This window comes from Dunckerocampus dactyliophorus, chromosome 7 (genome assembly GCF_027744805.1).
Source record: "Dunckerocampus dactyliophorus isolate RoL2022-P2 chromosome 7, RoL_Ddac_1.1, whole genome shotgun sequence".
Taxonomy (NCBI): Eukaryota; Metazoa; Chordata; class Actinopteri; order Syngnathiformes; family Syngnathidae; genus Dunckerocampus; species Dunckerocampus dactyliophorus.
The window spans coordinates 22,047,830-22,067,911 of NC_072825.1; the positions used below are offsets into that span (position 1 = coordinate 22,047,830).

The 20,082-nt window shown below is 40.3% G+C and overlaps 1 protein-coding gene across 4 annotated transcripts in view; it reads right to left on the minus strand.

The window, feature by feature from the left end:
• fhod3b (formin homology 2 domain containing 3b) overlaps positions 1 to 20,082 on the minus strand; it is a 133,070-nt gene that overhangs the window by 13,570 nt on the left and 99,418 nt on the right. The window contains exons 6-18 of one of the 4 annotated variants that reach the window (XM_054781106.1): positions 14,603 to 14,697; positions 13,422 to 13,533; positions 13,160 to 13,254; positions 12,548 to 12,691; positions 12,219 to 12,460; positions 7,600 to 7,722; positions 6,060 to 6,107; positions 5,295 to 5,402; positions 5,083 to 5,217; positions 4,399 to 4,449; positions 3,695 to 3,879; positions 1,113 to 1,712; positions 161 to 1,035 (exon numbers count right to left, since the gene is read on the minus strand). In XM_054781106.1, coding sequence (XP_054637081.1) covers positions 161 to 1,035; positions 1,113 to 1,712; positions 3,695 to 3,879; positions 4,399 to 4,449; positions 5,083 to 5,217; positions 5,295 to 5,402; positions 6,060 to 6,107; positions 7,600 to 7,722; positions 12,219 to 12,460; positions 12,548 to 12,691; positions 13,160 to 13,254; positions 13,422 to 13,533; positions 14,603 to 14,697 — 2,813 coding nt within the window. The remainder of the gene's footprint in view (positions 1 to 160; positions 1,036 to 1,112; positions 1,713 to 3,694; positions 3,880 to 4,398; positions 4,450 to 5,082; positions 5,218 to 5,294; positions 5,403 to 6,059; positions 6,108 to 7,599; positions 7,723 to 12,218; positions 12,461 to 12,547; positions 12,692 to 13,159; positions 13,255 to 13,421; positions 13,534 to 14,602; positions 14,698 to 20,082) is intronic. The other 3 variants (XM_054781107.1, XM_054781108.1, XM_054781109.1) reach the window with 3 other exon arrangements.

Below are 20,082 nucleotides of genomic sequence, written 5' to 3' on the forward strand. Positions count from 1 at the left end.
TCAAATGTGGTTGTTTGCCTGATAGAAGGTTAAAAATGTAAGCTTTCCCAGCTCCCGTGAGAAGCCTTCGTACATATTTTCAGTCCTATTTTAAGAATGGGATGTTATTGCAGGAGGTTAGTAATGTGGTTTCCTTGGTCCAAATCCAGTGCTTATGTACCTTGGTAACAGGAAGCTCCTTAGATTTGGACTCAAATAGCTGCTCCAGCTTGGATGTGTCCAGTTTAAGTGGCTCCAGTTTGGACCACAAGGACTCCTTACAGAACTTGTGGCTCTTACACTGCCATTCCATGGGGCGCACCTCGTTCCAGAAGAGCCGGATGGTCTTCTTCTTCTTGAGGAAGAGAGGGACCTCACCCCGACTCAACTGTGGGGAAGGTGGTGGCACAGGCGCCATGAACGGTGGAGGCGGGTGCATCATTTTGCCAAGGAGGGGGGGAGGCGGGGGGCACCCAAAGAGGGGCGGGGGCAGTGGTAGAGCGGTGTTGCAAGGTGGGGGAGGCGGCGGTGGGAGAAGATCACGCGACCCCATCATGCTGTTCAAATCTACAATATCCATGTCATCCTCATCCCTGAGGTCTGTGAAATCCATCTCCTTGATGCGTAGCTCCTTGGGCGTGGCCATCAGCTGATCCCAGATTTGGTCTGACTCCTTCTTCTGGGCTGACGAGATGCAAATGGAGGATTTGTCCACTGTGGCCTCCACTTCCGAAGGAGATGCTAGACCTTTAACCAGATCTCCAAATTTCTCCGCCACTGCCCGCACAGTTCCCTGCTTGTCCAGGTTCCCCACCTCCATCTTCTTCACATTTTCTTCTCTGGCCTGTCTGTGAGCCTCCAATGTGGAGATCCTGCTGGCCAAGCTGGACACAGAGGAGTCAGCCTCCTCTGTGTCCTTTTCACATTTGCATTTAGTTTCTTTCTCCGTCTCTCCTTCTGCGTCCTCCTTGTTGGACGTGTAGAGCATGTCCAGAATGAAGTGCTTGTTGAGGATGTGGTTCTCTTCAGAGTCTTTGATGCACTGGCTCCACTGGCCTGTTGTGGTGGAAAAGGAGTGATAGAATACTTGGCTTCACGTGGTTAGTTTGTAAATGTAGAGGAACAAACAATACCTGCGTCAATGTCATTTTTGAGTTTTTCCTCACGCTCCTCCCTCTCCAGAGTGCTGCTGGTGGATGAGATGCTGGATGCGGAGCAGTTGTCCTTTTCGTTCACTTCCTCATTCTGTCTCTCCTTCTCACTCAGTACTACACTTTCCTCGACATCCCTCTCAATCATCTGATCCTTGTCACAATCCTCCTCCAATTCAACATCCACTACATCTACGGCCACTGCTACACTACACACCTGCGCTACATCAGCTACTTCCTCTGCATCAGCTACCTGTGTGTCATCTTCTACCGTTTCATCGTCCACTTTGACGTCCTCTTCAACGTCTCTCTCTGTCTCACACTCTTCCTGCTCCTCTAGTTTCTCCTCTTCTTGCCTGTCTCCTCTTTCCACTCCTCCCTCTTCACACTCCTCTGGCGCAACAAGTACATTCTGATCTGGCTGAATCTCAGCAACATCCTCCGTGTCTGCTGGCTGCTCTGTTGCAGCCATATTTGGTTGTGAGGGAGGTGAAGGACAAAATTCTGATGCAGTCAACTTGGATGCAGGACTTTTGGTTCTGGCCTTTGGGTCAAGTTTTGACTCAGGGATCGATGGTGTCTCTGAAAGACATTTAAAAAATGTCACTCTAATTCTATTCAGCAACATTATTTATTCATGTAATAACTAGAATTGCAGACTGTAGAATGATCGCAGACAATCACAATGTATGCTGCCGGACATCTTCTTGTTATTCTCATGTATCAGAGTTCTCTACGTCAGCATTTCCGAGCATTCTCGCACTTTGTGAACCTTTGCTCTTGCACCCCCACTATACTCTAATATCTCATTTAAAGATGAAGAATTTATACACATTTTGTGCAAAAAACACACACTTTTTTTTCTATCTCATGTGATGAAATATGTTCCTAAATCTGAAAAGTCTGCATTGGTTGACCTCCTTAAATCCTCCTTAAAGTTCTACTTAAATAAAACTTAAATTCTGGTGTTTAGACGCACTCACTAAATTTAGAGGAAAAAACAGATTTCTTCTTATATACAGTAAGTCCCACCGGTGTACAAGCCGCACGTGTCCACGTCATAAAGTGGCATATTGTGGCGCGCACGACTCCGTGACGACCAGGTAGCTCTTTATTTGACAGGAGCCAATCATGAGCTGTGAATAAACTCACGACGAGCTTGTCAACCCACTGGAAATTGCAGGTGGTCATAACTCACGGTTTCATCTTACAAACACCATTAAAGTAACTACGCAGTAACTAAAACGTTATACCTCAGAAATATAGAAACACACATCAATAAATGTTTTATGTGAAAAAAACATTTTGAAGTGTTCCCATAATGCATTTTGTTTGACAAAACCATTGCAATGGAAGAGAGCATAGAGCATAGAGAACAAAAAGAGGGAAGGTGACGTCATTGCAGCGCCCCATTGAATGCGTTGCTCAGATGCAAAGCTTTATGGGAAATCTTTAAAATGTTTTTTTTTTAAGTCATATTGGGACCTTTTGAGTATTAAGTTGCTGTGTGCTGAATTTAGTGCTGTAACGTGAGTCAGGCTGTTATGTTGTTATACTGGTATATATACTGACCTCTACTGACTTCCAATGCATTGACAAGCTTGTTGTGAGTGCACTGATAGCTCGCAATTGGCTTCTGCCAAAGAAAGAGCTACCGTATCCTCACTGACTCGCAAGCCATACAGTATTTAAACAACAGTAGTTCTGAAGTAAAGGAGATGTCACAAGAATTAGAATTAGAATTTAGCCATAAATTTGCCGCACCGCTGTATAAGCCGCAGGGTTCAAAGTTTGAGGAAAAAAGTAGCGTATTATACCCCGGAATTTACGGTATTTTCGAGAGACTTATACATGCAAACCAACTCGTGGTACCAAACCAAGCAAGTATGAGCTTTTCTTCCTGTCACTCACACACACCAGATGCTAATTAAAAGATAATTATGATCAATGAAGCAGAGCCATCAAATGACTGTAAAGCAGATAAGAAATATGATAGAATTTTTTTTTATTACCATAACTAACATAACTTCCCTCTACTGTAGTTACACAGCATTACAAAGTGCACACGGGGACTTCATGTTCAGTGCAAAGTAAGCTTCAAAATAAAAGCTTGGCAGTATTAATCTGGATTCGACCACATTTTTTATTCATTTATTTTTTTTAGAGTTAGCGGGCCGCACGGTGGCCTAGTGGTTAGCATGTTGGCCACACAGTCAGTGGCCAAATAACGGTTGTTATTTGACTGATATGGAAATCATGATTACAAAAATATATCATTTTTTTGTCTTTTTTTCCCCACAACGTGTCATGAAGTAGAAAAGTTGTCTTATATTTTAGTCGATATGGTTTTGGTTGCAGGAAAATTTCTAAGCTTAAAATAAGAAATTTACATTTTAGTTTTATCAGAATCATACTGAAGCACATTCTCTGGGGCGACTTAAAAGATTTTGCTCTGTCCATTTTTCCATTGGGGTCATTAGAGTGTACCTTCTTATATAAGCATGTATCTCCTTAGTGATTTTGGTAAACCTAGTGTCATACAGGAGCTGCTTTCAGACATTTACCCGACATCTGCTGAGCACTGGGGGCCTGCTGTGAGACGATGGATGATGTCGTGACACAGCGGGACGCTGAGCGGACGACGGGGTTCGAACTCAAACAGAGCGTGATCTCGGTGCGGCCCCTGACTGGAACCCTGGGTCGCTCTTGCTCAAACTCCTCAGCTGCTAGCCTTTCCACAGCCTTGTACCTGCCACAGCCAAGAGTATTAAGCTCTGAATTAGTGATGACACAAATCAGAAGTGAAACAACTGTCATGACTGTGTCATAAAATATAGTTGCTGAGTGATGATGCAACAAGCTGTTTTATTTATGATTGATTATGGAGCCGTCAACCGAAAAAGAAGACAGCTTGACACACTTCAAAAGGCTTTCCAAAGTGCCTGCAGACTGCTAGTCTCAACACAGAGAACGTGCATGTTCCACTTTACAGGGGTGAAACGGGCGAGGGCGTAACAATGAGCTATAAAACCTTAAAACACTTTCAAGGCACCTGGACCACATTCATGCCAAAACACGATTACACACTTGTCCTGTTAACTTTGGGGTATCGTAATGGTAAACAGGCCTAGAGGTATAATTGGTATTATTCAGCCTGTGGGGCTCCGTGAAACTCATGTTCCATCTGCTCTCCATTTTTTTTTCAAATGAATCTTTACAATTGTAATTGTGGGTGAATGTGCAGTCAGGTCCACCAAATAAAACCCACCTTTCCTCTCTGGCTTGTCTTGTTTCTTCTCTTTTGTCGACGATATCTTGACTGCGACAAAAAAAAAGTCAGAATTATTGTGTGTATTCACCATACAATACAACACAATACATCAAGACTTTTATTTATACATACGAGAGTAAGATATACTCAACTGTCTGACAAGTGACATTCTTCTTTAACTTTATTCCAACCTCATATGATGAGGTGCTGCAGTACTACATACACTTCACCGTGAAGGCGTGGGGGCGCATGTGAGAGGAAAGGTGCTTGTCACTGCTGTTCTTCCATAGAGAGGAAATGCCAGCGTTTTTTTTTTTAATCGATTAAAATATGTTTATGGTCTGCTGAATGAATGAATGAATGAATTTGACTGCCAAGATAGACAATTATATATATCCGAGCTCAACAGAAGGTGACAAGACTTTTACAACAAAGTATCAGAGCTCCTAGAAGATTGGGTGCGTGTACTTCATATACAAATAATAGGTACGATTTCATACAACAATAAATGAGACTAAGGAGTATTTGAAAACAAACATTAAAAAAAAAAAAAAGTTTTTCTTGTTGTCGTCTTAATGAGCAACCTGCATTAACTCTCAAGGAGTCAGCGCCTCACCAGCCATGAACCTCACTGCATGTCACTGTTAAAAACATTGTTTTGTTTTGCATTGTGACACTAACTTCAAGCGATTCCTCTCCTCCCATTCGATCCTCTGCAGACGTTCTTCTCGTTCCACACGTCTCCTCTCCCTCTCTGCAGCCAGAGACTCCTGATGCTGTCTGTATGAGGAGCTCAGCAAGCCTCCTATAGCAGGTCTGCATGCACACAACACAACATTCATCTTACAGGGTCGTCAGAAATTGTACACAATCATCCATTCATTCACACTAACCGGTCAGCTTTGGAGTCCGGTGTGCAGGTCGCTGTACTAGTGAAGCGAGTGTTGGGCGGGGTTGGAGTCTGGTGCCTGCCTGGATATGGACTTCCATTGGAAGCGACCCTATAAAAGGACGATACAATTTCCGTCCTCATTCGATAGTTTGATAAGTTGAAGGCAGACAACGTTGAATGCAGAGTTTATTGTGTTCATTCTGAGGAACAATCAATAATTGAATATTCATTATGTCCATATGTCAGAAAAATTGTTACTTTAAATCCTGTATATCAGGCAGTTTAGCGTGAGGCACTAAAAACCTCAGCGAAGGAGCAGCAGCTTGAGAAAAAGACAAACAAACAACGTTTTCACACCTGCTAAGCAAGCTTTTGCTAGTTATGTCAAAGGCAAAATTTATTGATTTTTAGTTCCCACAATGACTGAGTAAAAAGGTGAGCAGAATATGCCACAAAATATGCTCCAGAAAAAACATTTTTGGTGGGTGGACGCCCCAACTGTATTATGTTCTCTGGAGGGAGGTTCACTGTGCCACAATTTGCAAAAGGATAATGAGGATGAGGAGTATTTGGTGATTCTGGTATTTCTAGTATTTGCAAGAATATCAGAAATAGAGGCAAATGAAGCAAGCAAGCAGTGAAGACAATCATTCCACACAAACAACTCAAAGAGGGGACAATGAGTGCAGTAACAGCCAATTATTCATAATACACTTTCAAACAAACGAGTCGTCACATATTTGACTTGACCAACGAGTGTTCTTACCTTTCGGCCCAGCAGGTTTTTCTAAGAGGGTTAGATGTTTCTGCCACACTGAAGATGGAAGGAAGTGAGATACAAAGGCGACAACAGACACACAAGAGAAGAAGACAGTAGATGTATGCAGCAGTGGTACAAGAGGAACCAAGATTAGGTAAGTAAAGCACAACAAGCTACAGTACAAAGAAGTAAAGAAAGAAATAATACCACCAAGAGGGAAACGTTTTGTAGTAAAATGACCTAATGTTACAATAATTAAGTCATAATATTACAACAATACAGTCACAAGTATTTTTTTTTATTATAGGAAGATCAAAATATGTATAAAAGTCATTCGCCTGACAGGGGTACTGAGTGTGACAAAGCAAGCAAAAATGACAGTTGTTATTTTCTAAATAATTTGTATAGTAAAATAAAGTATCACTTGTTTTGCTTCATTTTATGATTAGGAAAACATCACATTTTGGTATACTTCATGGCAGCAGTGCACTGTTCACTGAAATCTCAATTGTAACATCTACATGAAATTAAAAAAATGCTCGAATTTATTTACCTTTTTTTGATAAATAATTGATTTGCACTTCGTATGAGTAAATAAATGCGTTTTAAGTCAAAAGTAAAAAAAAACAAACTATTTTGACATTTTTACACACACCATTTCTTTAGTTTTTCTGTGCATACACAAACAGTCAAGACAAAACGATACTGTGCACAATGTGCACTCTATTTATTAAAATTTATGATGGTGAGGCTTTTTCTGTATTGTTGCCTGACCAAGATGTGAGGTAATGGCGGCGTATATTTCACGTAACACAAAGCTAGTGGATGGACCCTGCTTCAAACCCCGTGCGAGACTCGGCACGGTGTTCTTCAAAGCCTTTTTTGTTAGCACAAGAGTAACATACTTCACCTTCCGCGGAAACATGACGTGGAGATATAATTCCCCAAAGTGTATCAGTAGAAAAACAGACCATAAAGCACATCATGGACACTATGCCGTATTTCTGATTTTCAATCAGTGTCACTTTTGTTATTGTCAGAATTTGACAGAAAAAAAAACTTGTAAAAATGCGTCTGTCTTTTCCATTTCTGTTCTTGTATTTTAATTTTTTCCCAACTATTTCAACTTTTTCATGTACATTTTCTTCTTGTAGTTATGACACCATTCCCATAATATTTTGACTTTATTCTTGTAACATTCTAACTTTTTCCGCAACTTAATTTTTATTTGTTGTTTTGTTTGTTTCTCACAATATTACGACTTAAAAACATGTCATTTTTTAATATTTCAACTGTATGCTGCTAAAATGTTATTTTTCCTGATGATATTACGACATTCTCATAAAATTACTTTTCTTTTAATATTTTCACTTTATTCTTGTAAAATTACTGCTGATTTTTCCATTTTTGCTGTTGTTTTTTCTTGTTCAATTATATGTTTAGAATGCATTGCGGACCAATAAAAAAAAAGCCCTGGGCCACACTTTGGACACCCCTGGTGTATAAGTATATTCTACTTGTATCCTGCTTAATAAGCCTACAGTACCTGTGAGTGCCCTGCCTAGAGGACTCAGAGCCTGCATGACTTTCATCATCTGCCTCCTCCTCGTCCTCCTCGTTCTCCTCATCCTCCGCCTCCTCTCCTTCCTCCTCCTCCTCTTCCTCGTCTCTGTGGCAAGGGACGGTTCGAGGGTGGAAAGGAAAGGAGGAACGGGAGGATGTAGGAATGGAGGCAAAGTGAAAACACACATAAGCAAACATGACTTAGACGACAACACAAACATGGCGACCAAACCCCAGTGTTTCCCATACAACGTTCTTGTCAAGGTGCAGAAATATTTGACCACACACTTTTTCCACTTCTGGAAGCCATTACATCTAAAATGAGTGGATATTCACACACATACAGTAAATGCAGTTGAACTTGTTTAGCAGTGTATGGTGCTTTGATTTATGCCGTACTGTTGTTGTAATTTCATGGGAAACACTGAACACCACACACATGCAGCATGCAAGAAGACAGGGAAACAGGTGCAAGAAGGTTAGTGAGCTATCTCGACATCACAAAATGAGCTCTGACTCAAAGTTGTTGTTTTTTTTACATTTAGTTTCCTTGGATGCAGTAGGACTTCACAACCAACTCGTCAGTGATTCACAGTTGCGCTCAATAAAAAGTCTATTTTATAATCTATTTTCAGAGTTTATAAACTTGCAGAAGTTAACCAACAAAATAGCAAACATTCAAAGTGCTCATGTCACCAAAACACATGTTAATATTGTTATTTTTGCCGTAAAAATGAACAGTGAAAGGCATATTTCCTATGTTTGATGTGTGTTCTAACGTTGAAATGTTTTCCCTTTTTTACACTTTTCATCACAGAAACCAGTCTCTGGAAGGAAACTGGTCAAGAAGGAGGAAGTGATGTTTCATCGAGATCCCTCCCACTTGGAACTGTCCATGCAATACATTGGTGTCCCGGGTTTCTACAACCCGAACCCGGCTGACTCAAATAAAACTGAGGAGATGTTCAACCGTGGAAAAGCGTGCCAATAAGTAAGTCTACATTTTTTCTACAGTCGTCCCTCGCCACTCCGCATTTTGAATTTCAGGGCTTCACTCTATTACAGTTTTTCTAAAATATATTAATTAATAAATTATGCTGTTTCGTGGTTGAATAGGGCCTATCATTAGTGAAAAAACATGCATACTTAAGCACATTTTACATATTTTTTTACCTACATTAAGCATTTTCAAGCATAAAAGTGGCTAAATGAACAAAAATACAAATATAAGGCATTCAGAAGACGCATTCAAAGACGCTGTGATGATGTGTAGTATTCTACATTGGTCACTAGGTGTCAGTAATGTTATTGTAATGTTCGGTGAGACCAGACTTGATCACCGGAACAACAGGCTTAAATGATGTCGCAACTGGCACAATAATCCCGAACACGAGCTACCGTTGCAGCCGTAACCCTGCCGAGCTAAAACTCAACGTCACTTCCTGCCTGAGCCACCAAAACACATTTACTGGAACACACATGAGTTTTATTTATGTCTGTTATTGGGTAATACCAGTATAAAGGTATATAGGTATTTCATGTCTACAAAGCTCTAATAGTATTAAAAATTGTATTTAGAAGGCAAATAGGTTTTCTATGCGCTACGAAAATATTTGATTTAAAAATAAGGAATCCTACTTTCCTACTTCACTTATCACAGTTGTGTCTGGAACCAACTAACTGCGATAAACGAGGGATTACTGTAGATACAGTATATTCCACGAAACTCGCAGTTGATCTGTCAGTGTCAGTAGGTGCACATTTTTTCTACTAAATATTTTCTACGAATCTTAGAATAATAATATGGGTTTTCATGCCATGTTTAAGAGCTAGCTAAACAGCGATCACTGCTCAGTCGTCTTGTATCTTGCAGTCGATCTGTCAGTGTCAATCACTGCCAGTCAAACGACATACCGGTTGTCGACAATTGTATTGAATATTTCTCTTTCTTCGCTTTGGTGTGTGTTTTGTTGAGTCTGGTTGCTGTAAACCATCCTCCACATGACATGACATTTTAAAAATAAATGTGATTTACAATGGCAATTTTAGTTTTTGAGTTCTGTTGGTAACACACTGACATAAAAAAAATGTAGTTCTTGGCAGAGGTTAACATGGGCAGAAATAGGCAATGTTTACAGGTATGCCAAATATTGCAACAATCTGTGAGTGATTACGAGTGAGGAAGAGTTCATTGGTTTCAATGATGGAAGCGTGAAGACTGCAGGAGATACAGTATCTCCAGTCTTATTTCCTGTACTACATCGTCACACATGAGTCTGTTGCCCTTTTGCTATTCAAATCCATTGCTTGCATGGGCCTTCTGGGTTTCATTAACAGGATGGAAAACGGTGATCTTCAAAGGCCACTAGAATTTCCTGTGGTGGGCTGGTATCCCGTGACTGGACCTGGGAGCTACCAGAAGGTTCAATAGGTATGCTACTTTAAAAGTAGGTCCTTGAATGTGATGCATTAGGGGTGGCAGTGATCAGTTGATAGTTTGAAACGTAAACCTAGATTTTCACTGCTGACATGCTGCTCATACGTAACGTCTATTTGAGAAGGTACCTGCTGCTTTTACAGGGAGTACCAATATAATAAAACATGGCTGCTAATTGCCATTTTCCTCAAGGCAAATAATACACACCTGAAGGAAACGTGACTTGAGACATCAGTGGCACCTCGGTTTTTGTTATTAATTAGTTCCAAAAGTTCCAAAAGCGAAAAGTACCAAGGCAATTTTTCCATAGGAAATATGGTAAATCCAATGAATTTGTTCCAGACACCCAAAAATATTACAAATAATACAAAAACACACTTTAGAGTGAATAATTATAATTTTACATGCAAACCCCCCCCCAAAATAATTATACATGACAAACAGATGGAATATATTGTTGATGCAGACTTACTGTTTTTCACCTTTTTAAGTGCTGACACTCACTACTTTCTTGGGCGCATGGCGGGTTATTTAGCAGTTGCACTCAATAAAAATAGCATGGACACAGGAGCGAACTTACCATTAGGCAAACACAGGCAATTGCCTAGGGCACAGAGATTTCCAGGGGCCCCCCGAACGTCTCATAAAAATGTATTAATTTCCGATTATTACTCTTTTAGTCAGCTGCTCCCCCTTCCCATCTCATGCAACGGACTATTCCATGTTATGTGCAGATTGCAGATGTGCAGATTGATTCAGGAAGACGGCTGCAAAAACAAAGTTGTTGGCGTGGTGTGGAGGAAGATGATGAGTTATCCGAGTGGAGCGGAGAGGAGGAGAAGTAAATAAATCAGTTTTTATCAAACCTACCGGAGGTGAAAACATTTTTCATAGTCCCAAGCACAAACGTAGACACACAACAACAAAAGACAGACACTCTTGACAGTAGCAGTGCTGTTAGTGTCAGCGTGGAGGCTGATGTTAGCAAACATTTTAGATGAAAACTGAATCATACTAAATAACCGAGGTTTGACTAGAGATAGATAGCTCAATAGATAGCTATACTTTTAAATATATAACTATACACCGCAGTATCCACTTTCCAAAGGCAGGGGTTACAATATGCTCTATATGTTCTATATATACTGTAATACAGAGCAGTAATTCCATTTCAAACTTAGGCCAGCAGCATATAGTATATATTGTTTTAGCAATACATTAATGACAACATATGAATAAAATTCACTCACTCACTAAGTAGAGCGCAGACCTCCACCGAGGCTAAATTGTTAATTCAAATAAAACAATTAAAAAAAATGGATTTTTGTTTGAATGTCCATCTGCTTGTGAGAAAACATTCCTGTATTCGCCCCTTTCTCCAGATCCTCACCAAAATGCAATGGATATACCATCCCTCCATGTACGACCCCTCTGCAAAGTTTAGTGGAAATTTATTTTTTATTTGTAGTGTAATCCTGGTAGTTGTGTCTGTCTTACTAGTTACTCTTTTACTATATTAAATTGATTGCAGTGAAACAGTTCATTAAAACAGGAAAACTAGTGCTGGCCTAAGGTTTTTTCACAGTACTGCATAAAAATAAATGTATCTCATAATTTCCTTAGTGTGACCATGTCTGAATTCCTGGTGCTGTTGGCTTTCTGTCCAGGGTTACACCATCATCAGCTCCTAGTTTGCCATTTCAAAAGTTGAACCATATGCTCATTTTTCACTGGGGCTCATAAATTCTGCCTAGCAACAAGTGGCCATGCAAACTTGTGATTTGACCTGGAAAATGAATGCAATTCTGTTGGAGTACTTTAAATGGTATCAGACAGTGGAGGAACAATTATTAAAAGTGCTATAGACCAGTGGTTGTCAATTATTTTCTGTCATGGGGACAAAAATGTTTTTGCCCCCCCGGGGAAAAAAATGATAATATCTATTTATCTGTACTGTGCAGACTGAACTTGAAACTGAAACCAGCGAAATGACAAATTCATACATGTTGGCAGGTCTGCACTGATATTGAATCCTCTCTGCCTCTCACGCCCCCTGCAGGGGGGCCCGCCCCACTACTTGAGGAGCACTGCAGTTTAATATAAATAATTGCCCTTATGCGACAGTACAATATCTGTCAGACACAGTTCTTGTACATCCTCCTCACCTTTCAGTGATGTCTTCAACACGCTGGCCACCAAAGGGTAGGAAGCTGTTCACGTGAGGGCTGCAGGGCGATGCTGGGACTGAGGCGTGACCTCTACTGTACTGGAGTGAATGTCTGCGGCTACGCCGTCTCTCCAGGCCGTGCCGCTCACTGGTGCCACCGACACTCGCCTGGCGCCGATCCTTTCTGCCGCTGGGAGGCAGGTGCGTCTCATCGTCACCATCTTCATGCCGAAGAGACGTCTGGGGACAATTAGGAAGGGCAAAAGGAACGTCATCTGTCATAATTCTGTTTAGTTTTGGATGATAATGACAGAGAGACTTCCTGACCTCGTAGATGTTCAACTGCTCTACAAGGTCAAGGTCAGTGCCCTTCCTGCTCAGGTGCCTCTGTGTCACCACCTCAATGCCTTGCTCCTCCAGACAGTCCACCATGTCGTAGTAGGAGTCCTGGTCAGGGAGACCTGCCAGAGTCTGCAGACAAACACACACAAATAAGACCTGCACCACCTTGTTTTTTCTGTCTTTTTATTGTCTTAAATGTAAAACTTGTTAGTCACCACATTTGTGGATAACATAAATGGTATTACATTCACAAAAGTATTGGCACACCTGGCCATTTCCCTAACAGGAAGTGAAAGACAAAGTATATACTGTAGTTGGTCGCCCCGATTTGTTGTCCACTCATCCAAAAGAACATGTTTGAATTCTCCAATTTTGGACACAACCTCTGTTCAAGTTCATGCCTAAGGTACTTGAATGTTCTTCCACACCGAACCAGAAGCATGCCTTGATGTCCCTTGCTTTGTGCAATGAGGAGCGATCATACTGGAATATAAAAGGATCAAACTGTCCCTGCAGAGTTGGAAGCATACAATTGTCCATCATGTCTTGCTAAGATTAAAAAAAATATTTCCCTTTTGTCCCCATCTACAAACTAACCTTGTTGATAAGTGTCATTGCATACACCAGTAGTTCCGTATCAACTCCATCCTTCTCATCCAAGATCTCCATGATGTTCCCCCATAGTTTGGCACCTGAACAGCGATACACAAACACCAGATGCTAAATAAATCACAGGAGAAACTGGTTTTGCATTATGTTTCATTCTACCGTGCATTTAGTGACTTTACTGTACAAAAATAATTCAAATAACACATCTTACTAATTTGCACATCAACTCTACTATGAGTTTGTGATTTACCACTTTTAGAATCCATGGCGTTCACAGCCTTTATGAGCAAAGCGGCATTCGACTCTGTGTACTCCACAAACACCAGCAGGAGCTTCAAGGCTGTCTTCACCACCAGACGGAACTTCACAGCAAGAGAGAAACACAATTGAAGTCAATACAGCAGCTTCCAAGCTGAAGAGACTATACTACATGTGCCATCAGTGTCAAACAGCAGGGAACAGAAGTGGCTTTACAATACATTTATTAATAAAGAAATTGATTAAAATAGGGCTGTCAAAAACAGTAGTAACTCATTTATTAAAATAATTACATACAAATATTTTGCGTAATTAACGCATGCGCATCACGCCACACCTCTCTGTTATTAGTGTGGAGGGAGGCAAGCGTCGCGTTCCAGCAAGTGCACGCCCTTTATTACTTCCATACACACCCACCCATGCCCATGTGACCAGTGCCTCTACACCTGTGCAAACAGCAACCTATAAACCTACACCGAACATCAACATCACTGGACGTCAGTGAGTAACAACAGAAATGCAGGATAGAAGGGCGGTATCTCTTAGTTTTACTATTCTCACTGTACTGCATTTGAAAATTACAATAGTGAACTGTTCTTAGCACCTGTAACTCCAGTTTATAGTCTAGCTCAGAGGAATTACACAGAGACATGCAAGAGACATTGCAAAGAGACTTTAAGAGATTATGTCATAGTGTGTGGTGTGGTTTAGTTTGATTTCAATTTTCAGTTCATTTGGAGCTGTTAATAAACATACACTATGTTCAATATATATTATTTTTGTTCAATTACATTGTATTAAATTAACAACATTGCCCTATCATTTGTCATTCTGTTAATAAAATACAATAAAAAATGTTATATTTCAGACATAGTTGCGAATGGAATATAAATCATGATTTATTCATTTGTAAACTGTGACTAATGTGATTACAAATGTTTATCATTTGACAGCCCTGATGAAAAGATGCCGGGTAAGTATGAAAGGAAGTCCAGTGGAAGTGTGTATGGTGTGTGGAACAATCTGACCACCAGGGGGCTGAGTTGACTGCACGAACATGAAGGTTGATAGCGGTGAGTCTGCACATTTCAGAGCGCACAACTATTTCTGAACACAGTTGACTTTCTGAGTGATTGTGCTAGAATGTTGTTTTTATTGAGTTTGTATTTTTACCTTGGATCCAACAAGAGTGTAGAGCCACTGGACTGTTTCATTATGGGTGATGAGGCCATTCATGCCATCCACAAACAGCATTATCTGTCCAAGAGCTGGAGGGAAAAAAGAAAGAAAGAAAGGATTTAGTTAATCATCCATCCAGGGAAGTCTGATTTAATTTTCCTCTGTAAGAACTGTCCCATCAGTGTAAATGTTTTTACCATGAATCTCAGTGGCAATGCACAGCAGGAAGCCTAAACCTCCTGTTGGATGTGTAAAGAATGATGCACAACAGAGTTTTTGGACAGCGCAGCCTCTTATGAGAGATACTGTATATTCAAAAAGAGCATGACCTCAGCTTACATGATATGCACACATTACAAACAGGTAGGTGTGCATTGTTGTTAAAGGTATTAATTATATAGCTTTGCTGCACGCTCTGTCCAGGAGAAACTTTTAAAAAACAACTTGGCGCACTCATCCTTCAAGTCAGTGGACATGACTGTAAGGAAAATATTTGACCAGACCGCCATGACGGACGCTGACATGACTTCCATGTGTAAGCGGAGACAAAAATAAGAAGAAAATTAGAGCCAAGGGATCTCGGTGGGGAAGAGCTCAGGTCAGACAAGTGTGGGGCTTCTGTTAAAAGAGGGGCTTGGGGGAGGGTTTGCTTTTTTTTTTAAACAGTAGGTGCTTAGCAGCATCGCAGTGGTCACAGCCCCACACACACAAGGAGGTAATGCGTTCACGCTAACAGGATGAGCCTAGCTTGACCCCACTACATCCATTAATCAGCTGATGGAAGATGGTGGTGGTGATTCTATTCAAACATGGAGTGAGTGAGTCAAGTTGGTAAAGAAATAGAGAACTCCGATACGCCAAGACACCATTGACAATCAGTCAGCTTCTTGAGGTATAGGGGGTACTTGGACGTTGCATACAATTTGTTTCAATTGGGTGTTTATTCACTTGTTGTGCAAATAACCCCCGGGGTCTCTAATTAGCATTAACAGGTAGGGCTGTAGGCAACCTCCTGATGTAGTTATTATTTACTCTTACTTTTTGCATTTGAAGTTTGTGAGTGGTCAGCTACCAGCAGCTGTATCTACCTCTACATGCACTTTAAAATGTCGGTTGCACTATTGAGCTGTTGGTGTGGAACTCATGTGTTTACACGTTACACTCAGCGTATTAATGCTGGCTGAGCAGTTTAATCCTTAGCGCAATTGCAACATTGGTTCTCTTGTTGCTGTGTTGTGCAATATAATTGTTCATAAATGACCACATAGTCAAAGAGCGCTTTCCATTTTCTAATGCACTTCAAAGCCTTATTAAAGTATAACAGATTAAGTTGTTATACAGTATACAAACGAATTTCTGCTGATTCCTTATTAAAAAATTGAATATTTTTGTAGTTAGAACATAAAAAAAGCATTTTAAGTATCTTTGAAACACGGTTTTTAATATTATTAGAGCCCTCTAGATACCCCTATAGTCACCGTTACACTCATACTACACAATATAGTAGACATATTAAAAACCCATGTCAGGCATAAATAAAACATTATATAGACTCACACGTTAGCATTGGGAGAATTCCTGGTTGTTCTTTTTTTACTTCCTGTTCTGTACAGTACTTCCTGCCGTGGCTCATCAATATAACACCTAGTGACCAGTGTAGAATACTACATACTGTATTATCATGTCATGTTTTCTGAATGCCTTGTACTTGTATTTTAGTTCATTTATTCATTTTTGTCTTTATGCTTGAAAATGCTTAATTTAGGCAAAAATATGCACATTTTTTGACTAATAATAGGACGCATTCAACCACATAACATCGATGATTTAATTACTATTTTGAAAAACTGTGATAGAAATGAGAAATTCGAGGGATTACTGCATATAATGAGTTTTCACATTTCTGAAATACTAATAAATAAATGCATGTATTTATTTGTCACCTAAGTGCAAAAACCTAATTACAGAAGTCACTGTTGCATACAGTAGTAAACCTTACTCGAACAACTATTTAACCACCGAGCGTACATACACGTTTAAGATTTGACTTATTTTAGCAAGGCATCTTAGTGTTCGTGTAGCGGTGCCTCTTGCCACTGGTGATGGTTATTATCTATACTGAAAAAAGATCCTCAGTGTAAACAAATGGGCAAAACGACCTATGATTTATCTATTTTCCTAAATTATTCCTATTTTGGCAGAGAAAAATAATCCTTGAAAGTTTGAGGAATACCACTCTGTACATTGCTAAAATTATACCTGTTCAAATGTAACAAAACACGAGTTAAAGGTAAAAAGTAAAGCGCTTTGAGCAGTTTCAAATCTCATTAGAGATGATGGCCCAATAAAGCGGAACTCATCTGACCAACAGCTCAGTCCAAGATTTAGGCTGGTTTATGGAGAGCTCCTCAGTAGTAACACCTAATCTCCTCATGCTGTGTTAAAGTACTTCTTATGGCATGATGGGATAAGACAACCAGTCACATATTTGCCCCGTCCTCATCTTTGGAGGGGCATGAGAATTATGAATGTGCTGTAGATAAGCCAGAATTCCCAGGTGCAGCTGCAGCTCCTGACTGCGGATGCGTGCGCCAACGCTGCAGTTCATCTTTTATCAATCAGAGTTAATTACTCACAACATGTCAGGCCCGAGCATTCCTGACAGTCCTCTCGTGCTGCCATCCCTGAGCAGAGGAGGCGTGGACAATGTGGAGAGTCCACATCAGAGTGTGTGTTTATAAAAACATGATTAACCCCCTCAGTCAGCGTGGACTCAAGTGTCACCCTCTCCCCTTTACTCCCCCTTTTCTGGGGGGGGAGCACTGCTGATGGATGGGTGACAGCAGTAATGACATGATGAACAGCTGGTCTACTGAGTCCAAAATGCAGCGTCCAGACAGAGCTTCGAGCTCAAACTAAAAGGCAAATGACTTTCCAGACATTTCCAAGGTGAGCTACATTCTTCTTTTCAAATTGGTAGCCAATGCACAACTTACAAGAAAGAGCTTATGGCCTTTCTAAGGCATATGGAAGAAGAGCAATGCTGAGAACTGTAGTGTCTGATATCATGTATCCGGATTTCATTCATTTATTATTATTATTTAGTAAGGTATTGCTTATCCTGAAATAATCTATGTATTGCACAATGTTTCTGTCAGTTTTTTACTCTTATGTAGCACCTCCTTACTCATTCATTCATTTTCTGTACCGCTTAATCCTTAGGGTCGCAGGGGTATGCTGGGGCCTATCCCAGCTGGCTTCGAGCGAGAGTACACCCTGGACTGGTCGCCAGCCAATCGCAGGCATATATAGACAAACAAACTTTCACGCTCACATTCATATCTATGCACAATTTAGAGTGGCCAATTAACCGAACATGTATGTTTTTGGAATGTAGGAGGAAACCGGAGTACTCGGAGAAAACCCACGCACGCACGGGGAGAACATGCAAACTCCACACAGAGATGCCCAATGGAGAGTCCTTCCAGATCTCCTGACTGTGTGGCCAACATGCTAACCATTATTCATGCTAACCATTCTAACCTTATTCATTCATTTTTTAAAAAATGTTTTATTTTATTTTGCATGTATTTTTATTTATCTATTATCTCTTATGGAAACATGTAAATAACAGAAAGTGAACCATCATTAATTGTTGAAACATGGAGAAAAAGTAGGATTAAATAATGTCAACTCTGCTTCTTCCTACTCCTTTTCGAACATGTTGAATTGTGCAAGCGTAAACATATGTTTCTTAATATAACTTGTTAAGCATGTTTGAAACAAATAAAACCATTTCCATTGTCATGACGATATCAATACTGTGCAAATGTTCAAGTCTGTGCCGCACGTTTTGAAGACAGCCCACTGAAAACTGCACTGAAGATGATGCATGGCCTTAATGACGCTTTTAAACGTGTCAACATACAACGTGGTTGCTCGTCTGCTGACAGATGACACATTACCACTCCCAGAGTCAACCTCTAAATGAGCCTATGCTTAGATTGTCATAAAACAGAAACAAACATGCAGTGGGCACATAAGATAGAGAAATCGAATATGTAAACGTTTACAAACCCTACCAAAAACCGCACAATCACGACCTTTCTCTCTGAGTCATTAGAAATGCTGCGTCATGGAATTAGTCGATGCCAGCTGCTGTTTAAGAACATTTAAATGTAAATACACGGAAACCGCACCGACTGCACTTATCCTGTTAGGGCAAAACGATACTGTGACTTGTTTTAAAAAAGTAAAATTACCATCCATTATGGAAAATGCAACCCCGGGAAACATCTAATTACTTTCATAGCCGAGCAACAAACTTATTTCCACCTATTTATGATGAAATGACTCATGAAACTGCTCTTGGAAAATAGGTTACCTGGGTGTCCAAAAAGTGAAGCAGACTTCCCGCTTCCTTTGGTGTTTTTATGGGAAAAAAATGGTAGGGCACGAACCACTTAGGTAGGTTTGTTACTGGGAAACACTAAAGTCGTTTTCTTACTGTCTGGTGTTTAACAATTTTATTCCCAAGGGCAAGATACTGCACAACTGCGATTGGCTGGCAACCAGTCCAGGGTTCCGCCTCTCGCACGAAGTTAGCTGGGATAGGCTCCAGCATACCCCCGTGAGCCTAAGTAGGATAAGCTGCATAAAAAATGGATGGATGGATATACTGCACAAAGACAGGAATGCTAATGGTTTCATTTATATGAACAAACACGTTACATTGGAATACATCATATATTACAATTCACCGTTGTCCAAAAGTAGTAGGAAAAAGCAAAGCTTATTTAATCCTACCCGCCATCCGTTTTACATCAATTGCAACACATTTGTTCACTTCCTGTATTCCAAATACACTGTCTTCTAGGGCTGGGCGATATGACCTCAAATCCATATCACAATAAATTGGGCAGTTTATACGATATACGATAAATGCATGATAAATCCCTGACCACTATATACCTTTGCCATCTGAAAATAATTGCAGCAAATGCAAATTAACTGCTTTTCGTTGATTTATTGACCAACTGGCACACATTGCTTTCAATGAAATATAATGCACGTAATGGGACGCGACTATTCCGCCTATAAAGCCTTCTGAAAAAACCTCCAAAAAGCACCAACAATGCCTCATTTACATAATGTGCTTGGGTGGTTACAACAGTTTTCATACTTACTTTGCATTTCGTGTTCTTTTGCCCCACATCATCTTTGTGGAACCCAAAATAAATCTCCCAGGGACTGCGGTCCACAAATATGAATGTAGCGCACTTACCCTGGCATACTACATCCTGCACACACATGTACTAAGCTACAAATACAGCCATATAACATGACTGATATCACGTCTCATGCAATTACATTACTAATAGCCACTTATTACACTACACAAGTAGAACGCCGTTGATATCAACCCAACCTACCACAACCATGTCAGGTAATATATTCCAATAATAATAATACCA